This window comes from Cnephaeus nilssonii, assembly GCF_951640355.1.
Source record: "Cnephaeus nilssonii genome assembly, chromosome: 6".
Classification (NCBI taxonomy): domain Eukaryota; kingdom Metazoa; phylum Chordata; class Mammalia; order Chiroptera; family Vespertilionidae; genus Cnephaeus; species Cnephaeus nilssonii.
The window spans coordinates 63,341,405-63,368,591 of NC_137077.1; the positions used below are offsets into that span (position 1 = coordinate 63,341,405).

The 27,187-nt window shown below is 39.4% G+C and overlaps 1 protein-coding gene across 1 annotated transcript; it reads right to left on the reverse strand.

Moving 5' to 3' along the window:
- Window positions 1-3,283: 3,283 nt before the first annotated feature.
- IL26 (interleukin 26) lies at window positions 3,284-27,187 on the reverse strand (the record flags this gene model as incomplete). The annotated part of the gene is made up of 5 exons (XM_079775190.1): window positions 3,284-3,504; window positions 3,590-3,655; window positions 26,564-26,698; window positions 26,875-26,931; window positions 27,017-27,187. 5 exons carry the CDS (start codon window positions 27,185-27,187, stop codon window positions 3,418-3,420), a joined length of 516 nt encoding a protein of 171 aa, XP_079631316.1. The 3' UTR covers window positions 3,284-3,417.

A 27,187-nucleotide genomic window follows, 5' to 3' on the forward strand; every position in this document is an offset into this window, starting at 1 on the left:
AGTCATTATAATGCAGTGTTTCCCAATGTATGAGATACATTCCACCTGGGGTTTGTAAGATGATTCTACATGGTACACAAATGAACACGTTTTAGTTAACAATGAATTTGTTTAAGTTTAGTAACATATTTTAAGAATTGTATAGTTATTTACAGTTACCTTTTATTTGGGACAAGTTTTTTAAAATGTGTTGAATTCTTATTATGCAAATAATGATATAGGTGCTCTTAGAGGACTCAAGGTGGGAAACACTATTATTTTACATTCCTCAAGGTGAAATTATAGCAGCAGAGAATGCCAAAGCTGGAGGAAAGTTGGAGGTTATCCAATTCAATTTACTATTTTATTTACTTATTCATTCAATAAATATTTATTGGACACTTACTAATTATAAGGGTCTTAGCAGAACTGCAGTGAATCAGAGAGGGACAGTCTAGTGAGAGAAACAGACATTAAATATATACCCAGTAAAGTAATGATATTTATGATAGGTACTGTGAAGAAATAAAACATGTATGAAGCTATTAATAGCAGGATGTTTCAATGAAATCTTAAAGGACTAGGAAAATTTAGCCAGGCAAAGCAGGGCTTTTGGATGGAGTTGGAGGCAGGTGGTGGGAAAAGAGGAGAGTGTGTGAGACCCTGAGGAGGGCGGAGTAGCTGGAATACAGAAGACCACCTTTCCTCATTGTGCAGGCATCTGTGTAGATCACCTGTGGTAGCTAATTCAAGCAGGACCAGCCCAGAGGTAAAGTAACTTGACATTGACCACACATTCTAAGAGCAGCAGGGCCAAGGCCTCAATCCATTCTTCTTTTTTTAATATTTTTATTGACTTCAGAGAGGAAGGAGGAGGGAAGGAGAGATAGAAACATCAATGATGAGAAAGAATCATTGATTGACTGCTTCCTGCATTCCCTACACTGGGGAATCAGGCCTGCAACTTGGGCATGTGCCCTGACCGGGAATCGAACCATGAACTCCTGGTTCACAGGTGGACACTCAACCACGGAGCCACGCCAGCTAAGCTCAATCCACTATTTTATGGGTTCATACACTCACCACATACTTACATAGTGCCCTATGTATAGGTCCTGTTCTGTGTGCTGGGGACCCTACTGGAAACAAAACAGACAAAAGTCCTGCCACACAGAGCCTATATTCTGATATGGTGGAGACAGTCAATAAACAAACAAGTCGATATAAGCATGCCAGTGGGAGAGAAGTGGTTTAGAGAAAAGTGGTGAGGGATGATGAGTTGAGAGGGGAATCAATATTTTGTATGAGTTACTCTCTGATGATGTAAGCAAAGACCTCAAGGAAGTTGGGACAAGCCACGTCCCTTGACTGAGGGCTCTTTCTACCACTGCAGGCTACTCATTGGGATTCAGACCACTAACGGTCTACCCTGTGGTAAGAGCAGATTCAGCTCAAACATGCTAAAACTATGCTTTTTACCTTGATATTTGAAAAAGTTTATTTGTGAATAGGCACCAGCACATGGATATTGGGTTTTACTTGGTGATGATTTTTAAATTTCTATAGTGCCCAGTTTAGCAGCCTATTGATTATTCTGGGCAAACCTAAAAATATGAGAAACAATTAAACAAACAAAAACATTGAATTCAATCATCCAAATATATTGGAAAACACAGATGAAATTTTATCCCTTCAAGGCCTGAAATTTGCTGACCAGCAAATAAATATTTCTCAGTCCCTCTTATATCTAGAGTCCCTACGTAATAGGGGAGCTTAATGGTTTGTAACAAGACTGGAGACACCAGGTTATGTGGAAGTGCAGCACAACCTCAGCCCTGTGGGGTGCCTGTTCCCAGAAACACTGAGTACCCTAAGAGTGGGGCAGTGAGAGGCTGTGGGTGCACTTCTCAGACCCTTGGCAAAGCCAGAAGGCAGATTCCTGATTCCTTCTTCCAAACGTTTGTGAGGAACGAATGCTGCCCCATTACTGATGGCCTGGGAGCCTGCACTGGGGACCCCTACATCAACAGCATGAGATGAAGAGTCCTCACCAACTCCCTCTGCTCACCCCACCTTTTCTTTCCTGTGGTTTTGCCTAATAATGAGGCCCCAGATAGAGATAAGACCACAGTGTGTTGATGGGGAAGGCAGGAAGGAAGAAGCGGGGAGACAAAGAGGTAATTTTGGAATCTGAAACCAACCAAGAGAGGGTAGGCCCTCGTGAATAGAATAATGACCGTAAGATTGAAAAGAAGAACCGGATGGTGTGAAAGCAATGAAGAGAAGAGGTGCCAGGGACAAAATCCACAAAAGCTTGTGGAAGCCCAGACTCTTTATGTCACAAAACACCAAATCGCAATGTTGTCTGTGTGCAGCAGGGGCACAATGAGAGCTTTGTGGGTGTGACCTGGCTGTCACACAGAGTGCTGTCTGAAACTGCCATGCTTAGCATGCCAATAGCTATGAAGCTGAGTCTGTTTAATGCAAAACAATGGTCAGTCCATATTACTCATTTAACTGAAGGTCTAGCTATGCAAATATGGTATTTAGACCGTATGAGAAGTTTGATGTGGAGGTATCTAAGCTGTATTTAGACTTTTATTTGGCCTCTATCAACTTTTTGAATTGTACGGAGCATTATCAAACTCTGGAATCATTTGTGGTCTTTGTAGCATAGGTTGTCTGTCAAAGGCAACTAGTAAACTATTCTGAGAAAGTCGCTGACTTGGGTGGTTTTCTTTTTATCTGATCTGGTTGTTACCCACTGTACTCAATGAAATTCTAGCATGCTGTCATTAAAAGGACATTTAGGAGAAAGAAACAGTTTTATTTAATTAAATTCAAAATCTGTTAGGAGCGAAGTTCACACTGGGCATAATTAGGAATCATCAAACTCTTAAGTGGACAGTATCACATACATAGCATTTATTTCAGTCCCAGTAACATTATAGTATTTCCTAGAAATCTGCCATTTTCTCTCCACAAATATTACATGAGTTAATTTTGATTCTACACCTTTCAATTAAATGTATTCCATGTGTTTGGCAGTAACAAAACATGTTCAAAATGAAAGTACTGCAAAACTTTATTTTGTTAAATTTCTCTAGTCCAAGCATGTCAAACTCAAAGGCTAACACGGGCCAGATAAACAAGGTTTAAGTTTATGTGCGCCGCAAAAAAACAAAAGCTTCAATTTTCATCGAAACATAGGTTTATTTCGATAGAGACATGCTGAATACAAAGGGCTGGAATAAATGAGTCATCGTTAATGAGTATTTGTTGAGGGCTGCAAGTTTGACATGCTTGCTCCAGTCCATTCTGAATCTAACTTGCTGTCAGTACTATGTACTGAATTTAAAAAAGAAATATGCTGTTTTAAATTTATTCCTGGTGGTTTTCATTCTATTTCAAAATAAGCAACTCAATTGATTTCTTGCATTACTTAATATTTTCCAGGAATTGTTTAATCCAGGAAAGAAGAATATCCAATTCATTGATGGCTTTGTAGATTCCTCTGTTTCCAATCTGCAGATAAAATAGAGATATAAAAGCAGAAATCTTATTGATTTAAAAAACACAGTATTCAAAAGCAAGAATTTGGAATACTTACCCCATAAAATGTTCTTTTCATCCTGGTAATGGATTTCATCTCTCTAGCTGATGAAGCACAGGAAATCTAAGAAATCAACAGTAAATACAGATAATATTGTTGAAGAGGCACTAATAGTACTTTCATTTATTCAGAAAACACTTATTGAGTAGGTATTATGTTCTGGGCATAGATATAAATAATACATAATACATGGTCTCTGTCCTCACAGAGCATACAGTTTCATGGTGGATGCAGATGATATATAAGAAAAGAAACAAAAATTAAAGTTTACAAATTACAGTGAAAGCTGTGTTTGTAATGCATGAGACTCTGTGATAGGGATTGATAGGAATGACATACTTTCAATTGGTCAAGGAGGGCTCTTTTGAAGAATGACATTTAAATTAAGATCTGAAAAATGAAAAGGAACCATTTTTTTAGGAGCTAAAGAAAGATGGAGGTGGTTGGGCAAGATGCATAGGAGAGAATATTCAGGCAGAGGGAAAGGTGTGCAAAGGCTCTGAGGCAGGAAAGACTAAGTGCTTTCTAGAAACTGAAAGAAAAAAAGCTTGGCTGGAGCAATTGAACAAGAGAGATGTGGGCAGCATGAGAGATGTGGGAAAGACAAAAAAGTTTTACTTTTTGAAAAATTATCATGGCTGTTATGTACATTGCACTGTACAATATTCAGAAGTCAATTGCCAGGAGAAAGCAATAAGAAATCAATATTAATTTCTGAATTAAGAGAAGGAGGAGGCGGATGATTTATAGCCTGGCTGGTAAAGACTGCCAGTCTCCCTTGAGGAAGTGAATTTTCAAATCCTATCTGAGCACAGGATTGCCTAGGACAGTGATGGCGAACCTATGACACGCGTGTCAGCACTGACACGCATAGCCATTTCTGATGACACGTGGCCGCTGAGGCGGCCGCATGCCAAAGATGAAACATTTGCTGCTCCTGAGGATGAAACATTTGCGACCAGAGTCTTGGAGTTAACTCCAAGACTCTGGTCGCAAATGTTTCATCCTCCCCTATTAGACACTCTGTGCCGGAGGTCTGTAGGCCAAAACAACAGAAGTCCAGCACAGAGCGTCTAGTTCTGGGACTTCCGGTTAAGCCGGGATCTTTGCCCTCACTTCCGCCGGCAGAGCAGGGAGCAGCGGAACGCAGCGGGGGACGCATCTCTGGGGGCCCTGCCATTACCAGTAACCAAATAACAGTTAACCACAGCAACCATTATCTACTGTTCTGGGGTGTCATGGATTTCTAATCCATCATTACTGAGATAAGTGAGGGGGAGGCTGGGAGAGGCGAGGGTTTGTGGCATGCTATGGGTGCCATTTCCCGCTATTAGATGGTGTTCACATAAGGAACACCATCTTGCTCCATAGTGCAGACTCCATTTCACCACTATTACTGTTGTGCATCCTTATTAACCCCTATTTCTGCTTATTAACCCTGCCCTTTCCTAAAAGACAGTTATATGCACCATTTTGTGGTTAGTTAGGCTAGTTAACCCCTAATTGCCTGCAGGCCTAACAAGCTATCTATAATTCTATCTTCTGTCACTGCCCCCCTGATGGAGAACCCAAAAAATAAAAAACTAAGGTTAAGTAAAGGAAGTGGTAGTAGCAGTGGCTGACCCTTTCAAGAGACATGGACCAAGATGTATGGCTTTATAGAAAAAAATGGCAGATCATTTTGCGTTCTATGTACTGAAATGGTAGTAAGCAGAACCTGAAATATAAATAGACATTTTTAAACTAATCATTCCCAGCTCTTGAAAAAAAGTGAGGATGAAAGGAAGGAATACATTTCCAGGCAGCTACACCTTTATAAGAGCCAATCTAATTCCATCCTTAAATTTATGAAAGGCTCTACAAATTTAACATCTGCAAGTTTGAGCATTGCTCACTCTATAGCTCAGCATGGAAAAGCGCTCAGTGAGGGAGAATTTATTAAAGAAACTCTCCTAAGATGTGCACCAGTTCTATTTCACGATATGCAGAATAAAGATGCAATTATTAAGAGAATATCTGAGTTACTACTCAGTAGAAATATCATAAAAGACTGAATAATGAGACTGAACACAAACGTACAACATCAATTAAAGAGAGACATAAGGAAGTGTAAATATTTTTTCGATCTCTTTTGATGAAACTACTGATGTCACATCACATGCTCAGTTGGCCATTATTAGTCGATATTCTGATGGTCTCACAATGAGAGAAGAGTTGATAAAGTTAGTATCAGTGTCAACAAGTAAATCAGGAAGCGAAATATGTAAGGTTGTTATACAAACATTTCGTGACCTAAGCATTGATATCTCTAAAGTTGTGTCAGTGACAACAGATGGGGCACCAAATATGGTGGGGGAAAAAGTCAGATTTGTCAAATTGTTTACAGAAGCTATTGGACATCCGATTGTGCCTTTTCATTGTATTATCCATCAGGAGGCTTTATGTGCCAAGGCAGGATTCACCGACTTAAACGACTTAATGTCAGTTGTTACAAAAATAGTTAATTTAATAGCTGCTCGTCCCCTTCACAAGCGAGAATTTTCGGCACTTTTACTGGAGGTTGATTCCACCTACAGTGGACTGCTGATGTACAATAATGTAAGATGGCTGAGCCGAGGCAAAGTTCTTAAGCGCTTTGTGGAGTGCTTTGAAGAAATTAAGGTATTTCTTGACAATAAGGATCTGGGAAACTTTCCTCAGCTTAATGATGATAAGTGGGTCAACACCCTGATGTTTTTTACAGATCTCTCTGTTCATATTAATGAACTGAACTTAAAGTTACAAGGTTTTGGCAAAAGTATTGACGTTATGTTTGGATACATAAAAGCTTTTGAAAGTAAAGTTAAAATTTTCAAGCGAGATGTAGAAACTAAAACTTAAAAGTATTTTCCTCGAGTAACAAAGTATTTTGAGAAGGCCAGTGCAGCTGTACAAAATGAAATTGAACTCTTGCATATGAAGTACCAGCATGTTTTAGACTCATTACTTGACCAGTTTAGTGATAGATTTAGTCAATTTAGAAGTCTAGAACAGACCATGAAAATAATTAAGTATCCTGATGTAGTAGTCTACAGTAGTTTGGAATTAAATGGTTTCCAATGGATGCAAATTGATGATTTGGAGATGCAACTTGCAGAATTTCAAGACAGTATCTGGGCTCAGGTGTTTGTCGACTTGAGGTCAAAGCTTGAGAATCTGGAAAGGTGCCGCTTGGAGAATCAAGAGGAGTGCCACTATGAACAGGAAATTTCGAGTGCCTGGAACCGACTACCAGACACTTTTAGCACCCTGAAAAATATAGCAATGGCTTTACTCACAATTTTTCCCTCTACATACTTTTGTGAGGCCTTATTCTCAGCGTTAAATAATATCAAAACCAACAAAAGAAACAGATTGACAGATGAAGTTAGTAGCGCTTGCTTGGGCCTGAAGTGTACAAAATACCAACCTTCAATTGAAGATTTAGCCAATGAAATTCAGCAACAAAAAAGTCACGAATGGGCAGGTTAGTTAAAGAATTCCCCCTCCCCCTCACTTATCTTAGTTCACGGCACCCCACACAAGCTAAATAATATCAAGAACAACAAAAGAAACCGACTGACGGATGAACAAAGAAGTCACTAAGCAGGTAAGTTAAATATTTAGTTTTTGGTTTATTAAATACAATTATATATAACAAATAATTTGTTATTTAAACTATAAATATCGCGAAATAATGGTTTTTTTCCTCAAAGTGACACACTACCCGAGTTATGCTCAGTTTTTTGGTGAAGTTTGACATACCAAGCTCAAAAGGTTGCCCATCACTGGCCTAGGAGATAAGTAGGAAGGAATTAACATCATCTTCTGTTCTACCACAAATTTCCATAGAGTTAATTAGAGAAAGGGTAAGAAAAAGGTGAAAATATCTAATTTATCAATTTAGTTTTTGCTCATAAAACCTTAGCTCTAGAATAGACCAAGGAGATTACAAGGCCAAGTGTTCTCAATTTATAGAAAAGGAAACCAAGCTCCAGATGTGTAAGTCACTGACCCAAGGTATCACAAGAGTAGTGGTAACATAGTGTCCGGGACATCGATAAAGATAACACTTAATTAAACCTCATGAAGTGGAAGCAGCTAAATCACAACACCTATTACAGCAAATGAAACATGGCCAATGTTAACCAACAGGTCCCGTTGGTTGACCAAAATACGGAAGGCCAAAATACAAAGAGGAGAAGTGGAGATAAGAGGCATCATTCAGGCTCCTTTCCTATCAAGAGAAAATAACTGAAATGATTTGAGTTATATCCTGAATGCTGTTTCGGGGCTTAAAAGTGATGATGGTGTCATGACTCTGCACAGACAGGAACTCTGCCTTCCAGTCAGACCTTGCTTAGGGGGAAGGGCTTTGGTGATGAGGCACAGAAGGACTGCAGACATGGATGTTCTGGTTAAGGTGCAGTTGATGGGCTTCACAAGCACGGGATTGGACGTCCCTGTGATAAGAGTCCTGAATTAAGAAGAGGATATTTCAGCTCAAGCCAATCCTGTGAGGACAAGGCAAAGCATGACAGATCCAGGACAGTGGTAGCCAATGTCAGAGAAAACAGTCAGAGAGAATTCACTCATTCATTAAACATTCCTAAAGTGCCTACTATTTGTTGGGCCACCTGCTAGGTACTAAAGACATAAGGATGAGCAAGATAGTGTTAGTAGATAAAAGAGTTGTAGGTAGAAAAATTAACAAAGCACAAGTTTACTGTGAGGAGGTAAAAATTCAGCAGTTTCAGGGTCTCTCATCTTTATCCAATTCCCCTTCAAGTGAAGACAGAAATACTGAGAAGATGGTTAGGTAAAAATAGTCAACATGTAATATGTTAGTGTTATATGTCAGGCATTGATCTGAAGGCTTTAGTTATATGAATTCATTCAGTCCTCACAACAACCCTATGAGGTAGATACTATTACTACCCTCATTTTACGGACTGGGAAACTGAAGCATGGAAGTTAATATTCTGCCTATGTTCATGCATAGTAAGGGAAAGAGCTGAGATCTGAATCCAAATATTCTGACTCCAGAGTCTTTAATTAAAAACACTATATTAAACTGAAAAACAAATAAACAGCATAACTTGGAAAATATTTCAATTAAGCCAATCTCTTGTTGAAAACTTTCAAATTCCAGTTTCAAAGGGAAATTAGCGCAAAGATCTCTGCTCCATATAACACAAGGGGAAATGTCAGAAATGGCTTTAAGAGATGAAGCTGATTGGCAGAGAGAGAAAGATTTCAACCTGAAAATGGACAACATGATAATAAATAAAAGAAGAAATGCTGTGTGTAGTATGTGTGTGTATGTGTATATGTGTTTTGTTTTCTTTGTTCATTTGTTTTTCTGACTGGAACTACAAAAGAAAATTCTAGAAATAGCAAGCCTAGTTTCAGCCACGTTAGTAGGTCTGGAGATAATTTAAAGAAGTCTGCCCATTATCTTATAAATGAATAGTTTGATCAGATACAAGTCCTTCTAGCCTAAAATTATCTATACTAATAAAAGGGTAATACACTAATTAGACCGGGAGACCTTCCAGACATCCTTCTGGACAAAGCCATAGTGGCGGGGCTGAGGCAGAGGAAGTTAGGGGCGATCAGGCCAGGAGGGGAGGGCAGTTGGGGGTGATAGGCTGGCGGGGGAAGGGGTCAGTGGGGGCAAGCAGGCAGACAGGGGGGCCAGTTGGGGGCTATCAGGCCAGCAGGGGTGCAGTTGGAGGCAAGCAGGCCAGCAAGGGGGGCAGTTGAGGGCGAGCAGACCGGCAGTGGGGGGCAGTTGGGGGTGATCAGGCTGGCGGGGGGGGGGGGGGCAGTTGGGGCAATCAGGCTGGCAGAGGGGGGTTTTGGGGGCAAGCAGGCTGGCAGGGGGGGTCAGTTGGGGGCGATCAGGCCAGTGGGTGGGGCAGTTGGGGGTGAGCAGGCTGGCAGAGGGGATAGTTGGGGGTGAGCAGGCCAGCAGGTGGGGCAGTTGGGGGTGAGCAGGCCAGCAGGTGGGGCAGTTGGGGGTGAGCAGGCCAGCAGAGGGGTCCAGTTGGGGGCTATCAGGCAAGCAGGGGGGCAGTTGGGGGCGAGCAGGCCAGTGTGGGGGGCAGTTGGGGGCAAGCAGGCTGGCAGGGGGGGTGAGTTGGGGGTGATCAGGCTGGTGGGTGGGGCAGTTGGGGGTGAACAGTCCGGCAGAGGGGGCCAGTTGGGGGCTATCAGGCAAGCAGGGGGGGGGCAGTTGGGGGAGATCTGGCCGGGAGGGGGGGCAATTAAGGGTAATCAGGCTGGCAGGCAGAGTGGTTAGGGGCAACCAGGCAGGCAGACAGGTGAGCGGTTAGGAGCCAGCATTCCCGTTTGCAAGAGGGATGTCTGAGGGGTCCCAGATTGGAGAGGGTGCAGGTCGGGCTGAGGGACGCCCCCCCCCCCATGCATGATTTCATGCACCATGCCACTAGTCTAACATAAAAGTAGTTGGCCCAAATCTTGCCATTAGGAAAAAAAAAAGGAAACTCAATAAAAAAGAGAAGTAATACTTGCCTCATTCCAAGGCACTATATCAAAGTTCTTACATGCAAGGATTAGCACAAAGCACAGAAGATGCAAGTTACACAGCGCAATATCAAATTCACATATGTTAGGATTTGAAGATTTAACACTGAAAGTTGGAGACCAAAGAAGCCAACCAAATCCTGGACATTACAGAAGTTAAATATTATTAAGGCATTCCTGTGACTATATTCTTTGCCCAGAAAACTTTGATCTGAAGTACAAAGAGGCTTTTGACCTCACTCCATCTAAGGCATATGCTACCCTAAGTAGAACAAGAGAGTAAAAAATGAGAAAAACAAGGTTTGGAAATAAATAAATAAATGAATAAATCACACTTAATAGTGCCAGGGTTGCCACTAGAGCTATATTGGTTTATGGGATGTTTCTGGTGCCTTAAGCTTCGTTTATTATAAATAACCCCTAGGGAAGATCTGACCCAGCATTATGCTAAGTGAAATAAGTCAGTTAGAGAAAGACAAGTACCATATGATTTCATTCGTATGTAGAATCTAATGAAAAAAAATTAAACTAACAAAATAGAACAGACTCATAGATAGAGAAGATACTGACAGCTGTCAGAGGGGAGTGGGTTGCAGGGTTGGGTGAAAAAGGTGACGGTATTAAGCAAAAAATAAATAAACTCAGACAACAGTATGGTGATTACCGGAGGGAAGGGGGTCGGGGGTGAGAGGAGGTAGAATAAGGTAAAAAAGGAATAAGTGGTGATGAAAGGAGGCTTGACTTGAGGTGGTGAACACACAATACAATATACAGATGATGTATTTTAGAATTGCAAACCTGAAACCTATATAATTGTATTAACTAATATCATCCCAATAAATTCAATAAAAAGAACAATTAATTTTTTTTAAAAAGTTCTGACCCAGAAAGTTCTAATTTTCCTGACTGTTGTACATATGTCCACAGACACATATTTTATTGTCATGATTTCAATTGCTTTGCTTAAAAGGAGGAATTTATAAACAAATTGTTTCTTTTATCTTATATTTTAGTGTATAGTTGCATTTGCCAGAAACAGAATGTGCAACAAAGGGTAAGCAGTTTTATTGTAAAAATGGCTAAATGATTTGAAAAACTCAACCAAAGCAGATATGATCTAGACTAAAGGTAAGTTATTAGTAAGGCTAGAATAACTAGAGACCAGATCAAAGGAAGGTGTGAGATAGTCATAGAATAACAAACACAAGGCCTAACCATTCATTAAGTCAGTACATTTGTATTGCACACTAACCATATGCTGGGCATACAGTAGCATCTCCGCCCACATGGTGTTGATTTATAAAATGACCCTACATGATGGAAATTGCCTTGGAGCTCAAGTGATGGTTCATCTATTCAGACAGACAGTGACGCAAAATTACAATACTATGTGATAAATACTGTGGTTTTAAAAATACAAGTGCTCTGGGAGACAGAAAAGACACAATCTGACTGTGGAATCCCAGAAGGCTTCTAGAAGGAAAAAACAAGCGAGTTGCATCTTGAAGGATAAGATGGAGTGGAAGGAGCAGGGACAAGGGATGAGTAGGCACAGGAAGCATGATGTTCCAAGGCTGGAGAGAGCAGCGTTGATCTAAACACCCTTGAGGTCGGAGCTGAAATCCCCGGACTCGATTATCCATGGCTTGATATCCATTAGCCCTGCTGCAGCTCCTCCTCCTGCGCGCTCCCTCCACAGCACCTGCCACAACCTGAGACGAGCTGAAACCGGCTGAAAGCATTTTCAAGGAGCTCTCCGAGGACAGAGATTCCTGCCAATTTTTGTTAAATCCCCGGCTTCTGGAATAGTGTTCCGCAAATACTAACACTCAACAAATTTTTGTTTACTAAATGAATCAATGCATGAAATGCAAGCATCAGCTTACTGCTTTGGGACGCTGGTTTAGTAAGTTTGAAGCATGTCTTAGGCACTTATGCGCATTAGAGCTTTGTTTGAAACAATTGGATGAACAAGTAATACAGTCCTCAGTTGGTGTCCACAGTATCCTCATGTGTTTGAAAAACCATATAAATGTGTATTGTATGATAGTTAAAGCAAAAGTGAAAAATCCCTCCCCACTGAAAATTCTGAGAAAATGAAATATATGTGTCAGTGAGTGGACAGCTACACATGTATAGTCTCTCAGAGAAATAACTGCTCACACTGTGTTCTCACAAAGAACAACCTCCAATCCTTTCTACAAAAAGTTTTATTATATTATCTCCTATTATAGGTATATGCTATATTCTCCCAACCATTCAAAGAGTGTAAAACCATATGTAAGATCTTATATATTTTATTTACTTCCCCAGATTATAACCATCCTTTTTTGTTTCCTTTTGTTTGTTTAGGTTTTTTTATTATTTATTTGTTTGTTTGTTTATTTATTTATTTATTTATTTATTTATTTATTTATTTATTTTAGTTAACCTTAATGGTTAAGGCAGTTCCTACTTTGGCCATGGCCTAGGTTTCCTGAAATTTTCTTTTCCCCAGAATGTCAATGATAAGGGATTAGATTAAAGATTAAATTTATTTTATTTTATTGTATGACAGCAATAGGTTTTTCAGCAAATCTTATTAATTAACTTTTTGAAGTTTTTTACGTGACATCACAAATATTTTCTGAGGTTCATTAGAGTAACAATTGAGGACAGTATATAAGTATAGCCCATCTTGAAAATAGATTTTTTTAAATGTTATATCAGTTTGGCAAAAGTTGAGCATTAGGATATCAACACTAAATGACTGATACCAGACAGATTTATAGGAAACTTAAGAAGAAAAATTTTAAATTAACATTATTGGAAGAAAGCTTATCTATATTTGAAACCAAATAGGCTGCATGAAAGGAGAAAAGAGTAATAAACTTTTAGCCATGTCTCTCTTCAAAAGCAAGTTCATAATCAGACATTTACTTTTTAAAAAGCAAGACAGATATCCAATATCTGTGTAAATATACATCAGGAGAGTTACAAAACAATGCCCTATTTCTATATGCTATGTAACTAACAGAATCATCTGATATGAATTAGTGTCTATAATTTCACTCACCTATAGTTACCTTAGACTCTGTAATAAAGAAGGATCTCATCCTTCGTGACAGTATGTAAGGACCTAGAGGTTCTTATGCTAAGTGAGATAAGCCAGACAGAGAAAGACAGATACCATATGATCTCACTAATATGTGAAATCTAATGAGCAAAATGAACTGATGAACAAAATAGAACCAGAGGCAGGGCTACATAGAACAAACTAAGAGATGTCAGAGGAGAGCAGTGTGGGAGGGACTGGATAAAAGAAGATGAAGAGATTAGTCAAAGAACATATATGCATAGCTCATGGTAACAGACAACAGTATGTGTGTGTCATGGGGGCTGGGTGGAAGTAGGCAAAGGCGTGGGGGTAGAAGTGGAGGACATCTGTGATAGTGTCAACAATAAAAAAAGTAAAACTAAAATATAGATGAGCACCAAAAAAGAAAAAGAAAATATATTTAACCAAGGTTAAAACCAATTACTTGATCTATTTATTTTGAAATCAAAGTTCTACTATATGTTATACACATAATGCAAGTAAACACTAACAGTAGATACTAGAAAGGTATTTGATTGTTTAGGAGAATTACACTTTTGGAAATTGTTGAGAAAAGGTAAATAGAAGAAAATTAGTGTTCTGTGTATGAAAAGCAGTAAGGAAAGACACAACCAATTTTACAGAACTATTAAATGCTAGGCACTTTGATATATCATCTCATTTATTTCTTCCAACAACCACAAGCTGAGATTATTGCTATCCTTGAAGACAAGATTTGGACTTTGCAATTAATGAAAGAATAAAACAGGGTTGGTCTCACTTCCTACATCTAGCTTTATCAGATCAACCAATTATAATTTAAAAATATTTGAAATTACAAGAATAAATAATTAGTAATGCTTCACAAGTTGATAAGTTAGTTGCAATTAATGATAAAAATTACTTATCAAACACACTCCAAGAAATGGAGATACAAATATTCTATTTGCTAAGACTTATCAGACTTTAAGTTAATTACACGCAATATAAAGATGTGCATTTCTCTAATTACCAATTACTATTCAGGCTCTCAAAATGCTAATTAAAGTAGATGATAAAATCTTGAAAACTAATGGAATTTTTTTTCAGTTTCAACTTTGATTATTAGCAATTAGGCAAATTATTTTGTGAATTCAATTAAGCAACTATTAAATTCCATTTCAAGTCAGAGTATTTCAGTTCTATAAAAACCTTTAAAATGTCTTCTTACATATGCATAGGTCAACTTCGCAAGTACCATTTAGCCAAATACCATGGCTTGCAAAGGTTATAAAAATAAAGGTACTTTATGTTACCCATAATTTATTTTCTTTTAATAATTATACTATCTAAATTATCCAAATCAGATTAAGTAAAAATATAACATTTTAATAGGTGCTACAAAATCTTCAGAATGTTACCAGAAACACTGAGATGATATTCAAATACAATGGAGATTTCAGACCTTGGGGCATCTCAGGATAATTATCAAGGTGCTATATCTTTTTTAAAATATATTTTTTTATTGAGTTCAGAGAGAAAGGGAGAGGGAGAGAGAGATAGAAATATCAATAATGAGAGAGAATCATTGATCAACTGCTTCCTGCATGCTCCACACTGGGGATTGACCCTGCAACCTGAGCATGTGCCCTGACCAGGAATCGACCCATGACCTCCTGGTTCAGAGGGTGACACTCAACCACTGAGCAACACCGGCCAGGCTATGGTACCATATCTTTCTTTCTTTCTTTGGTACTATGTCTTAAGAGTAGTTAAAGAAGATTCCAATCTTAGTAGACTTGCAAAGAAACCCAAAAGGCAGGATGCTTATAGAAATTAGAAAGGCTTCTCAAAAATAAAAAATAAAATAATTTAAGTCCATGAGATAATAATGAAATGAAGAGAAAATAACAACTCATTGACAAGCTTGAAAGAATGTTAGAAAATTAATTCCTTATATTGAAATCTGGTAAATAAAAAAAAATTAAGTATTTTTCTGCCTTTCTTACATAAGTTCCTCAGGACAGTCAAATAGTTAGTACTAGTTATATTCTGTTTATAGTACATTCATGCTAATAAATAAAGCATAATAGAATTTTTAAATATCATTTTGCAATGCCTTATGAATAGATCTAGACAATAATTACCAATGACAGCAAAAGTGATAAAAATGGATGCCATATATTATGTGCCTCTTAATGAAACTACACAACACTACATATGAACTAATCTAGCCAAAACATCAAGCCTGAACCTGATCAAGTCTCTATATGTAATTACTAATGTATGGGAAATAAAGAAAATAATATATTAAATTAGTCTATGAAAATGCAATCAGCAAAATATAGACTATGAAAACCTCTTTAAACAAGTGACTCAATTTCTTTAACAAATTAATTGCAAGAATAAAAAGAAGAGAGGGAAAAGAGAATGCACAGGGATTTGGGTAAAGTTAGCTGAAATGTGTTGACTAAGTAGAATTAGACAAAATAATGTTTTAATCCTAACTAACAAAACTTAAAAACAAGATCTAAAAGAATCAAACTATTTTCAAGCAATTTAACTGTCTCCCCAAACAAAGTTTAAGAATATTTACAGGAACACAAAAAATATCTAGGGCCCAATAAGATAAAATATATAATGACTGACATCTAATAAAAAATTACCAAGCATGCAACAAAGCAGGAAAACATAACTTAAAATGAGCAGAAAAAAATCAAATATTTAAACTAATATAAGTTTTAGAATTACAGACAAGAATATTAAAAGAGCAACTATAAATTATTCTGTATGTTCTAGAAGCTTAAGAAACATTGATCACATTAAGAAAATGGAAAATATTAAAAGACCCAATTTAGACTTCTATAGATAATAACTACAATGTCTAAGATGAAAAATATACTGAATGAGATTAACAGCAGATTAAACACTAAAGAAAAAAAGTTTAATGAACTTGAAGATGCAGTAACAGAAACTATCTACACTGAAACATGGGGAAAAAACTAAAATGAACTGTGGGACAACTACCAATGGCTTAAAATATATGCAATTAGAATTCCAAGAAGAAGGTAGAGAAGAAAAATTTTGAATAAATGCCAAAAAAAATCCAAAGTTTATAAAAACTGAAACTTAACAGATGCAAGAATCTTAATTAACTCCAAACACAAGAAACATAAAGGAAACTGCACCAATACACACCATAATTGAATTGCTTAAAACAAGTAAAAAGAGAAAAACCTTAAAAGGGAAAAGCCAAAAAAAAAAACATGACAGAGGAATAAGATAAGAATGGAAGCAGATTTCTTGTCAGAAAAAAAATGCAAGCCTGAAGACAGCAGAGCAACATCTTTAAAACATTGCGGGTGGGGGAAGAAATTATCAACCTAGAATTCTATAATCAGAAAAATGTATATTTCAAAAGTAAGGGGGACTTAAAGGCTTTATTTCTGACATAAAAATTGAAAGAATCCATCAACAATAGAACTGTACTACAAGATATGGTAAGTGAAATTCTTCAAAGAGAAAGATAATATTAGATAGAAACCTGGTCCTACATGAAAAAATGAAGAGTCTCAAAAATAGCAAAACACATAAGCATTATAACTGATGAGTCATTGAAAGGGATAAAATGGAATCATTAAAAGTCAGTCAATAAGAAGAAAGAAAAAGAGGATATGGAACAAAGAATAGACTGGAAAAATAGGAAACAAACAGCATGGTGGCAGATTTAACCACAAGTATATTGGTAATCATGTTAAATGTAAATGGTCTAAACATGCAAAAAAGAAAAAGAATTTGTTAGAGTGCATTTAAAAAAAAACCAATACCTAATATATGCTGCCTACAAGACACTCATTTTAAATAAAAGGCACAAATAAGTTAGGAGAAAAGGATAAAAAAAGATATATCATGTTAACACTAATTGAAAGAAAGCTGGAGTGATTCTATTAGTAGTAGAAAAAAGAGTTTCAGTTCAAAGAATATTATTAGGAACAATAGGTCATTCTATAACAATGAAAGGATCAATTCATCAAGATGACACTAACATCATAAACATTTATGTACCTAATAACAGAATTTCAAAATACATGGATTTCTAACATGAGTACTGATAGAACTTCAAGGAAAAAATCAAGGAATCCACTATTAATGTCAGAGATATCAATAATTGATATGATAAGTAGAAAGAAAATCAGTGAAGATGTAGAATAATTGGGAAACAGTAACAACTAGATCTAATCCTACCTAATAATAGACTAATATGCAAATTGACCGCACCTTCGCTATGCCCAAGCCACGCCCACCAGCCAAACCATGCCCACCAGCCAATCAGGGCGAATATGCAAATTACCCCAACCAAGATGGTGGCTAATTTGCATATCAAGACAGCATAGAAAGAAGCCAAGAGCTGCAGAAGGGAGCAAAGCTGCGGAGAAGCAAGCAAGCGGGGCAGAGGAGAAGGGAGGAACGCAGGCGGGGCTGGCAGAGAAGGGAGGAAAGCAGGCAGGCTGGCGGAGAAGGCGGGGCGGGAGAGAAGAGAGGAGAGCAGGCAGGCTGGAGGAGAAGGCGGGGCGGGGGAGAAGGGAGGAAAGCAGGTGGGCTGGTGGAGAAGGCAGGGCGGGGGAGAAGGGAGAGCAGGCAGGGCGGGATAGAGTGCAGCAGGAAGCCCTATTGCAGGAAACTTCCTGCAATGGGAACGCTAGTTGATATTATAAAACACTATACCCAAAGCATAATATCTATTCTCTTTAAATATACATAGAACATTTGCTTAAATAGACCAAATTTGGAACCATAAAAGATGGCTCAACAAATATAAAAGGATTCAAGTCACATAAAGTATGTTCTCTTACCAAAATGTCATCAAATTAGAAATCAAAATCAAAGCAGTATCTGGAAAAGTCCCCATATATACAAATACTAAATAACACTGTTCTAAATAACCCCTGGATGAAAGAAGAAATCAAACAGGAAGTTAGAAAGCATTTTAAAGTGAATGAAAATTAAGCACTACATCAAAGAATGGGGTATGTAGATAAACAATATTTAACGGGAAGTTTATGACACTATATGAAAAGACAGAAAATCTCAAACTAACGACCTCAGCTTCAACCTTAAAAGAAACCTGAAAGATCTCAAGTTAATGACCCAAACTTTCACCTTAAGAAACTATAGCCCTAGCTGGTTTAACTCAGTGGATAGAGCATCGGCCTGTGAACTAAAAGGTTCCAGGTTCAATTCTGGTCAAGGGCACATGCCTGGGTCACAGTCTCGATCCCCAGTGGGGGGCTTGCAGGAGGCAGCCAATCAATGATTCTCTCTCACCACTGAAGTTTTTCTCTCTCTCCCTCTTCCTTCCTCTCAGAAATCAATAAAAAAAATTTTTTTTAAAGAAACTACAAAAAAAAGAGCAGATTAAACCCAAATTTAACAGGAAAAAAAAAAGAAATAGTAAAGTTCATAATGGAAATCAACTTAATAAAAACAGAAAAGCAATAGAGAAAATTTATTAAACTAAAAAGGGGTGCATTGAGAAATCAACAAAATGAATTGTAGTATGAATAATCACAAATAATCATAGTATGAATAAACAGCTAAAATCTGGAAATATATATATATCCTACCTAATAAAAGAGAAACATGCAAATTGACCGTACCTCTGCTACACCCACAAGCCATGCCCACCAGCCAATCAGGAGCGAGCATGCAAATTAACCCAACAAATATGGCGGTGGCCACAGAGCTGGAGAGAGCAGGAGGCTTGAGTTGTCCCTGGTGATGGAGGAAGCCAAGCTTCCCGCCCACCCTGGCCGGCCCTGGCCTCTGCTCAAGGCTACAAAGTTTCAATTATAGAAGATAAATAAGTCCCAGATACCAGGGCCTCTGCTTGGGTTGCTGGGGGCATGGCCAGCCTGAAAACCACCACAGGCCCCTATCCCAGGCCGCCCCATGCCCCAAGGGAACCCCCACCCTGATCCGGGACACCCTTCAGGGCAAACCAGCCGGCCCCTACCTGTGCACCAAGCCTCTATCCTATCTAATAAAAGAGTAATATGCAAATTGACCATCACTCCAACACAAGATGGCTGCCCCCATGTGGTCAAAGATGGCTGCCCCCATTTTGACAAAAGATGGCCAGCAGGGGAGGGCAGTTGGGAAGGACCAGACCTGCAAGGGAGGGCTGTTGGGGGCAAGCAAGCCTACAGGGGAGGGCAGTTAGGGGTGACCAGGCTGGCAGAGGTGGGAAGTTGGGGGCGACCAGGCCTGCAGGGAAGGGCAGTTGGGGGGGACCAGGCCTGAAGGAGAGAGCAGTTGGGGGGGACCAGGCCTGCAGGGGAGGGCAGTTAAGGGCAATCAGGCTGGCAGGGAGCAGTTAAGCATCAATCAGGCTGGCAGGGGAGTGGTTAGGGGGTGATCAGGCTGGCAGGCAGAAACAGTTGGGGGCAATCGGTGAGGCAGGCAGGCGAGCAGTTGGGAGCCAGCAGTCTTGGATTGTGAGAGGGACGTCTGACTGCCTGTTTAGGCCCAATTCTATTGGGCCTAAACAGGCAGTCGGACATCCCTCGTGGGGTCCCAGATTGGAGAGGGTGCAGGCTGGGCTGAGGGACACCCCCCGCCCCATGCACAAATTTCATGTGCCGGGCCTTTAAAATATATATCAATAGGCAAATACATTGTGTTATATCATTTCAATGGACTACTACTTGGCAATAAAAAAAATTATTGATACTCTCAATAATAGGAATAAATCTCAAAATAATTATTCTGAATGGAAAAAGTGTTCCACTCACTGTAACATGCTCATGAAGGCTATATCCCTGGTCAAATATAATATACTAATAAACAAATACTTTAAAAAAATTATCAGAGACTGCTAGCTATTTACAAAAATTTATTTCTTTTTCTTGGCCATAAGCTAGACTACATTTCCCAGGGTTCCTTGCAGTTATTGTGGCCATGTGAGTATTTCTTGCCAATAGCATATGAGCAGAATGCTATGTGTCATTTTGGGAACAAGGCTATAAGAAAATATGGCTTCTTGCTCTCATCCCCCTTCACCTGACTAAATGTGAAAGGTGTAGGGAATGAAAGAGCTACAATATAGAAGCTTGGATCCCTCATTCATAATGTGCAGGAAAGCAACCTCATCCAGAAAAATGCAACTGTAATTTACATGGGAAAGAAATAAAGTTCTAAAATGTAAAGCCACTGCCCTACCAGGTGGCTCAGTTGGTTGAGTGTCATTGAGTGCACTGAAAGGTTGCTGGTTCAATTCCCAGTCAGGGTACATACCTGGGTTTTGGGTTCAATCCCAGGTTGGAGCACATACAGAAGGCAGACAATCAATGTTTCTTCTCTCTCTCTCTCTCTCTCTCTCTCTCTCTCTCTCTCTCTCTCTTTCTCTCTCTCTTTCTCTCTCCTTTCCTCTCCCTAAGCATGTCCTCGAGTAAGGATTAAAAAAATAATAAAATGTAAAGCCACTAAAATTCGTGGGAGTATTTGTTTCAGCAATTAGTGTCTTTCTGATACTGAAATCTGTACATACTATATGCTTGAATGTATTCTTCACTCAGGGGAATTCTTACAAATGCATTTTTCTCATGTATAAGAACAGATTCATGTTAAGTGTATTTATAAAAATTCTGCATTTTCAAAACGATTCCCTTATTATGACTCTTCTTTATTCCCCCAATCTCCCTTCTCTCTGCTACTCAGTCTCCACTTCCAAAGGTAGAAACCTGAAACCAAGAAAAAATTAGAATATTCCTTAAAACAAAGGAATTCTTTTATATGAAGATAAAATAAAGCCAGTCAACTAAAACTAGATAGGTAAAAGAAACAACGGATTCAAATGTTGCTCATTTTGCAAATTGGCTATTCAGCAAATTGACTCAGAGCAGGTACATAAAATATTCTGAAAATATTTTATGAGAGGAGAGATAGATGAGAGGAAAGAAGAAGAAAAAAAATGAAAGAAGGAAGGTAACAAAAACCCTTGATTTCAGCCACTCCATGGCTACACATCTACATATATAAAAGCCTAAGCGACCAAACAACCGAACGCCCAGTCGCTATGACGTGCACTGACCACCAGGAGGCAGACACTCACCTCAAGAGCTGCCTCCTGGTGGTCAGTTCCCTCCCACAGCCAACCTCCCGTGGCCAGCCAACCTCCCGCACCCCCTCCCCCCGACTGGCCACCCTCCCACAGCCTCAATCAGCCCTGATTGCCAGCCAGGCCGAGGGACCCGACCCATGCACGAAGTCATGCACTGGGCCTCTAGTTAAGTATAAATCCATAAACCCTCAAAATGTGGATAATTGTTTCCTTGCCTTCATCACATGGTAGTAAGTGGCACAATGTTACCTGGGAAAGAACAAGAAAGAAGGGGGAAACAGAAATATTTCTTTGCCATGGACATCTTTAATTTTGTATCTAGGCTAAAGCCTAGAAATGTTCAATGGTTGGTTTGTGATAATAGTGTTAAAAGAGTTGTATCCTGATCTATTGCCAGTAACCTTAAAGTTCCATGTCAGCTGCATAATGGAAAGAGATATTGAGCATCTCCAGCTGGCAACATGTGATCCACTATCTAATTCCTGATTGTACTAGGCTTTGTTTTTAAGTGTTTTCTCTGGTGACACAAAACAACCCCAATGAAGGATAACTCAGATACAACCCAATATAATTATATTTGGTAATGTAATACATGAGTATTCCATCACTGAAATTATAGTATTTCCCCAACACAAACCCTCCTAAAAATACCAAGGAATTTACTGTCAATTTTAAAGGAGTAATTTAGTACTTTGCTCTTAATAAGTGAAAAATTCTACCTAGCTCAACATAAAATCAACTAATTCATCCAGAGTCAACTTCCATCTGGCAAAATAGGGCAGATTATGATACTTTAAAACATTATCAGGACTAAAATATCCTTGCATCTTTAGCAGAGTAATTTTTTTTAACAATCCTGGGTGATTATTTTAAAACTAGAGGCCTGGTGCACAGCATTCATGCAGCACTGGGGGAAGGGGGGGTCCCCTCAGCCCAGCCTGTGCCCTCTCACAGTCCGGGACCCCTCTGGGGATGTCCCCCGAGGGGTCCTTCGCGCTGCCACAGAAGCAGGAGAGGATCCCGTCACCACCGCTGCACTCACCAGCCCTGAGCCCGGCTTCTGGCTTCTGGCTGAGCAGTGCTCCCCATGTGGGAGTGTGTTGACCGCCAGGGGGAAGTTCCTGCATTGAGCGTCTGCCCTCTGGTGGTCGGTCAGTGTGCATCAAAGCGACCGGTTGTTCCGCCACTCGGTTGATTTGCATATTAGGGTTTTATTATGTAGGATGTCAATAAATGCTCAATAAATATTAATGATGTGGGGCAAAGTGTCAAGAGAAATAAAACAATCACATAGAACCAGCACATTTTAAATCACCATTACAAGGTAACAGTTTATAAAGAGTTGTAGTAATTCTTATTATTATTTCAATGTATTAGGATACAAAATAAATACTTGTTAGATTCTCTAAGTTACATGAAGCAATTTATCCTATCTAATAAAAAAGTAATATGCAAATTGACCATCACTCCAACCCACAAGATGGCTGCCCCTATGTGGTCAAAGTTGGCTGCCCCCAGGTGGACACAAGATGGCCACCACAAGATGGCCAGCAGGGAAGGGCAGTTAGGGGTGACCAGACTGGCAGAGGAGGGAAGTTGGGGGTGACCAGGCCTGCAGGGAAGGGCAGTTGGGGGGGACCCAGGCCTGCAGAGCAGAGCAGTTGGGGGGGACCAGGCCTGCAGGGGAGGGCAGTTAGGGGCAATCAGGCTGGCAGGCAGAAGCGGTTAGGGGCAATCAGGAAGGCAGGCAGGCGAGCAGTTGGGAGCCAGCAGTCCTGGATTGTGAGGGATGTCCGACTGCCCTTTTAGGCCTGGCCCTAAACGGGCAGTCGGACATCCCTCGAGGGGTCCCAGATTGGAGAGGGTGCAGGCTGGGCTGAGGGACACACACCCCCATGCACGAATTTCATGCACCGGGCCTCTAGTATCATATAATTTGCTTTTTTTGTTATTTCCAGGTTTTGGAGCGGGGCATTTTCAAAAGAACACATACCAATGATTTATGGTTGACATAAACTCAAACTCCAAGTACTCACATTAAGCAAATGGACTATATCCCAAAATTCTGTATATAAGTCAACTGTTTTGCACTCAGATGACATTTAATTCTGGAAACAACACCATAAATGCAGTGTTGGTTGAAAAAAAAATCAACACCTCCAGTTCCTTTTTAGACTATAGCATCACACTAACCTAAGCATTAGTTTAGAGTTCTGGGTCCCAGAAACAAAGGTTGGGCCATTTTCTCCTATTTCTGGATTATGGGAATAGCCTGGGACCAGCTTTGAAATACATCGTGGTTCCAGAGAAATAAAACCCACAGAACTCGAGGTCCCTCTCAAAGTCCCTCCTTGACACTTTTCCTGCTCCATTTAGACATTCAAATTTCTCTACTCTGAATCCCCAGAGCTTGACTAGTACTGTTACTATCGTGCTTTTTCTTTCTCCCTCTTGTTATAAATGTATATATAGTGATCATGCTCTCCTTTCCCCACTAGGATCCTTCCACCAACACACACACACACACACACACACACACACACACACACACACTGCAAAACTCCTAGAGTGAAAGGTTTGTGTTTTAACTAATTTTTCCCATAATAACCTTGATAGCAAGGACAACCGGACAAATACAGCAAGTGTAATTACTTTCTATATTGGCTGTTTATATATTGATTATATTTAATGCCCATTTTTTATTAATATCACATTTAGGTTAATGTTGCCTACTTCATATTTTATAACTTCTCCATGCTTAACCCTGCCCCAATCACTAATTTAGAATTCTACCAATATTAGATGCTGAGTAAATTTATATTACATTGATACCAGCTTCTGTTGGAAAAAAAAAAATGTGATTGGCCAAAAGATGAAACACAAGTACCTATTTCTTAAAGCAAAAGTCTGAGAAGGCTTTCCAAAGCTCAGGCTAATCCTCTGACTTTCTTTTTCAGTTTCCTAAAGGTGGCAGATACACCCCAGGGCATAAAGTCCAGAGCTCCTGAGACAAATTAACTGAAGCTAACAATGGTGGCTACAGGTGGGAGAATGTAAGAAGCAAATGAGCTAGGTGGCTGTTGGGGAGGTTGATTGGGTGTTGTATTGCCATTTGGCCATAAGGGGGAGCCAGCCACTTAGGTAAACGGCCACAACCCGCCAAAAGTGCCACGCTGTGCTGTGGTGGCCCAAGTCCCTGAAAGGGAATCTCCATTGACAGACTGAGGTCCCTTTAGGAAAACACTTGAAAAACAAATCAAGGAAAACCAGAGTTCCTATACAGTTCTGTGCTTTCTAAGTTTTTCAGCCTGGTTTGGACTGTCATTGTCTGTTTTCTAGCTACTTGAGCCAAGAAAACTGGATTAATGGTAAAAACAGACAGGCTTGGGAAGGGGGGGTGGGGGCGGGAGGTGGGTCCAGATGTTCAGATAACACTGTATTGTATCAGGCAAGGATTTCTTCTAGCGCCTCACTATCATTAACAAACTTCATTTAGAATAACATTAAATTAAATCGGATGGCTAATGCAAACGATAGCACCTACACAGAGGAGCAGAGGTTCTCTAGCAAAAAGGAAAACAGAAGGCACTAACAAAATAAAGCCGAAAAGGATGCCTTTTTCCAGATACTGAAATAGGAACAGTTTGCTGGTCCTTTGGATGGCCCCACTCTAGGCTGCAGTTCTAGTTCCCCCAATAGCAGCTGCTTCCATGGATTATTCTCCCCCTCTTCAAGTCTTTTAGAGGTAAAAACTCTCTTCCTTGGGAGAATAATCATCTAATCAGGGAGGCCAAAAGAAATATAAAATTATATAATAATTCCACTTAAATTTAAGAGACTATACTATTCACTGCCTTAATAAGAGTTTATAGATTAAATATAGAATAAACCCAAGATGAGAGACGGCCTTTCCATGATTTCAGGGAAAGGAACTGGCCCAGAGCAATCTCTCTGTGGTCTAAAAAGAGATACCGGTTTGTAATTTTTAATCATTATTGTTATTTTAGTGAAATGAGAAAGTTTATTTAAAAATCATGCAGCCCAAGTCCCAAACAAGGACATGACCTAAACACAAACTAACCAAAGAAAAGGGAACATAGACTCAATGAATTCTTTTTGCCTAACTGACCAGCTCACCCTTACAAAATGCCTCTGTGTTATGGGCTATGATTTGGACTCCTGACCCTTTCACGGACCACAAGACAAAGATATCCTAACTCTTGAAAAATAAAAATCCACCTCCAACTGCCCAGCATTTAGGTCTCAGTAACCATCTTGCCCAAGAGCAGAGAGCTCGCTTCCACTTGCCATCCCAAGGGTTGCAGCCATTATCGCTCCCCTCTTCGCACCACCTGCAAGGCACCACCGCAGGAGGCATGCTCGGAACCCGGTCACGGAAAATACTCCACACTCCCCACAGAGGCAAGGCAACTAATATTGTGCAGATACCTTAATCAATATTGTGTTTTGTTTTATTTTTTCTACACTGGTCTTTATTAACTGTGGGTGTTTTTATAGAAATGTGGTCACTTTTATCTTCTTAATTAATCCCCCATTGCTTATGGTGACAGAGACCATACATCGCATCAAATAATTTAGATCCCAAAGAAGATATACCCCATCCCCTTTGTTTTGTTTTGATTGATATCGTGCCTTAAAAAAGATATAACTATAAAAACTTAAGTAAATAAACAAGGACATGGCAGTCTAGAAGTTCTCAGCAATATGGGAAAGAAAAAGAAAACAGCTTAGAATAGTGTTAAGCACATAGTTGGTACTTAAGAACTATCAAATGAATGAATGAACTACTTGGGAATCATAAAAAGGGAATGATTTAAAAAAATTAAATAAATACACTGGTGGGAAAAGTAGGTTAACAGTTGTGAGTAAACAAAACACATTGTCTATTATCATTTATTAATTATTTTCCATATGACCAACTGTAAACCTACTTTTGCCCACCCCTGTATTTGCGTAGCATTCCATGTTGGTTTCGCTTGCTTCAATATGTTTTACATGCCAATCCTTGAGATATAATAAACAGTGGCATTCTGAGTTATGCATGGTTATTTGACCCTGTTTTCCTAGAAATGAGCTCTCCATGTGGACTACAAGCCAACACTTAGACAGGCCTTTTACTCACCCTTTGATGTGGAGAGAGGCTTCACACATGCTGTTTTCTAGGTAGGTGTGTAGGGTCAGACTCACCATGTTTGCTCTGCATACTTACACAGCGGCTCAGTTTCTGCCTAAGGCTGTGAAATTCTTCCACAAAGTGCATTTCCTTGCAAACTTGTAATTGGAGTTGACCAAAAACATCTTCCATGAAGAAGGACAGAAGCTGTTCTTGGAATCTGCAGTTTTTCTATAAATAAGATATAAGGAATTGCATATGATAAACCATGAATCGCTTTTGTAAAATGTCACTGAAACATCCCCCTGTTTATTACTTAATGACCATCTGGGAAAATTTAAACGAGGGGGGGGGGGAAACATCAAACAATTAGAAACCTGGGGGAGAAGAAAGACCCTCTGGCTTACCATAAATAGCTTTTTTGATTTCTTTTTTAATAATCGTATGTTTTTTATGCTGTCTTCCTACAACAAAACAAAGAGAAATAAGTTTTATCCAGAATTATAAATGTCCTGTAGGTCATCATTGTAAGCAGAGCCTAGTACTTACTGGAATTGCTGCTTTGAGCCTTGCTGCCTTGACATAGAGCATGTCAACAGCTTGGGACAGTGTTCCCCTTGGGTAACAGCTCTTGGCGAAGGAAGATTGCTTGTGCTTGGCAATAGCAAGAGATAGAGTGGCAAACAGCAACCCAGACGTCAAAATGCAATTCCCCCGCAT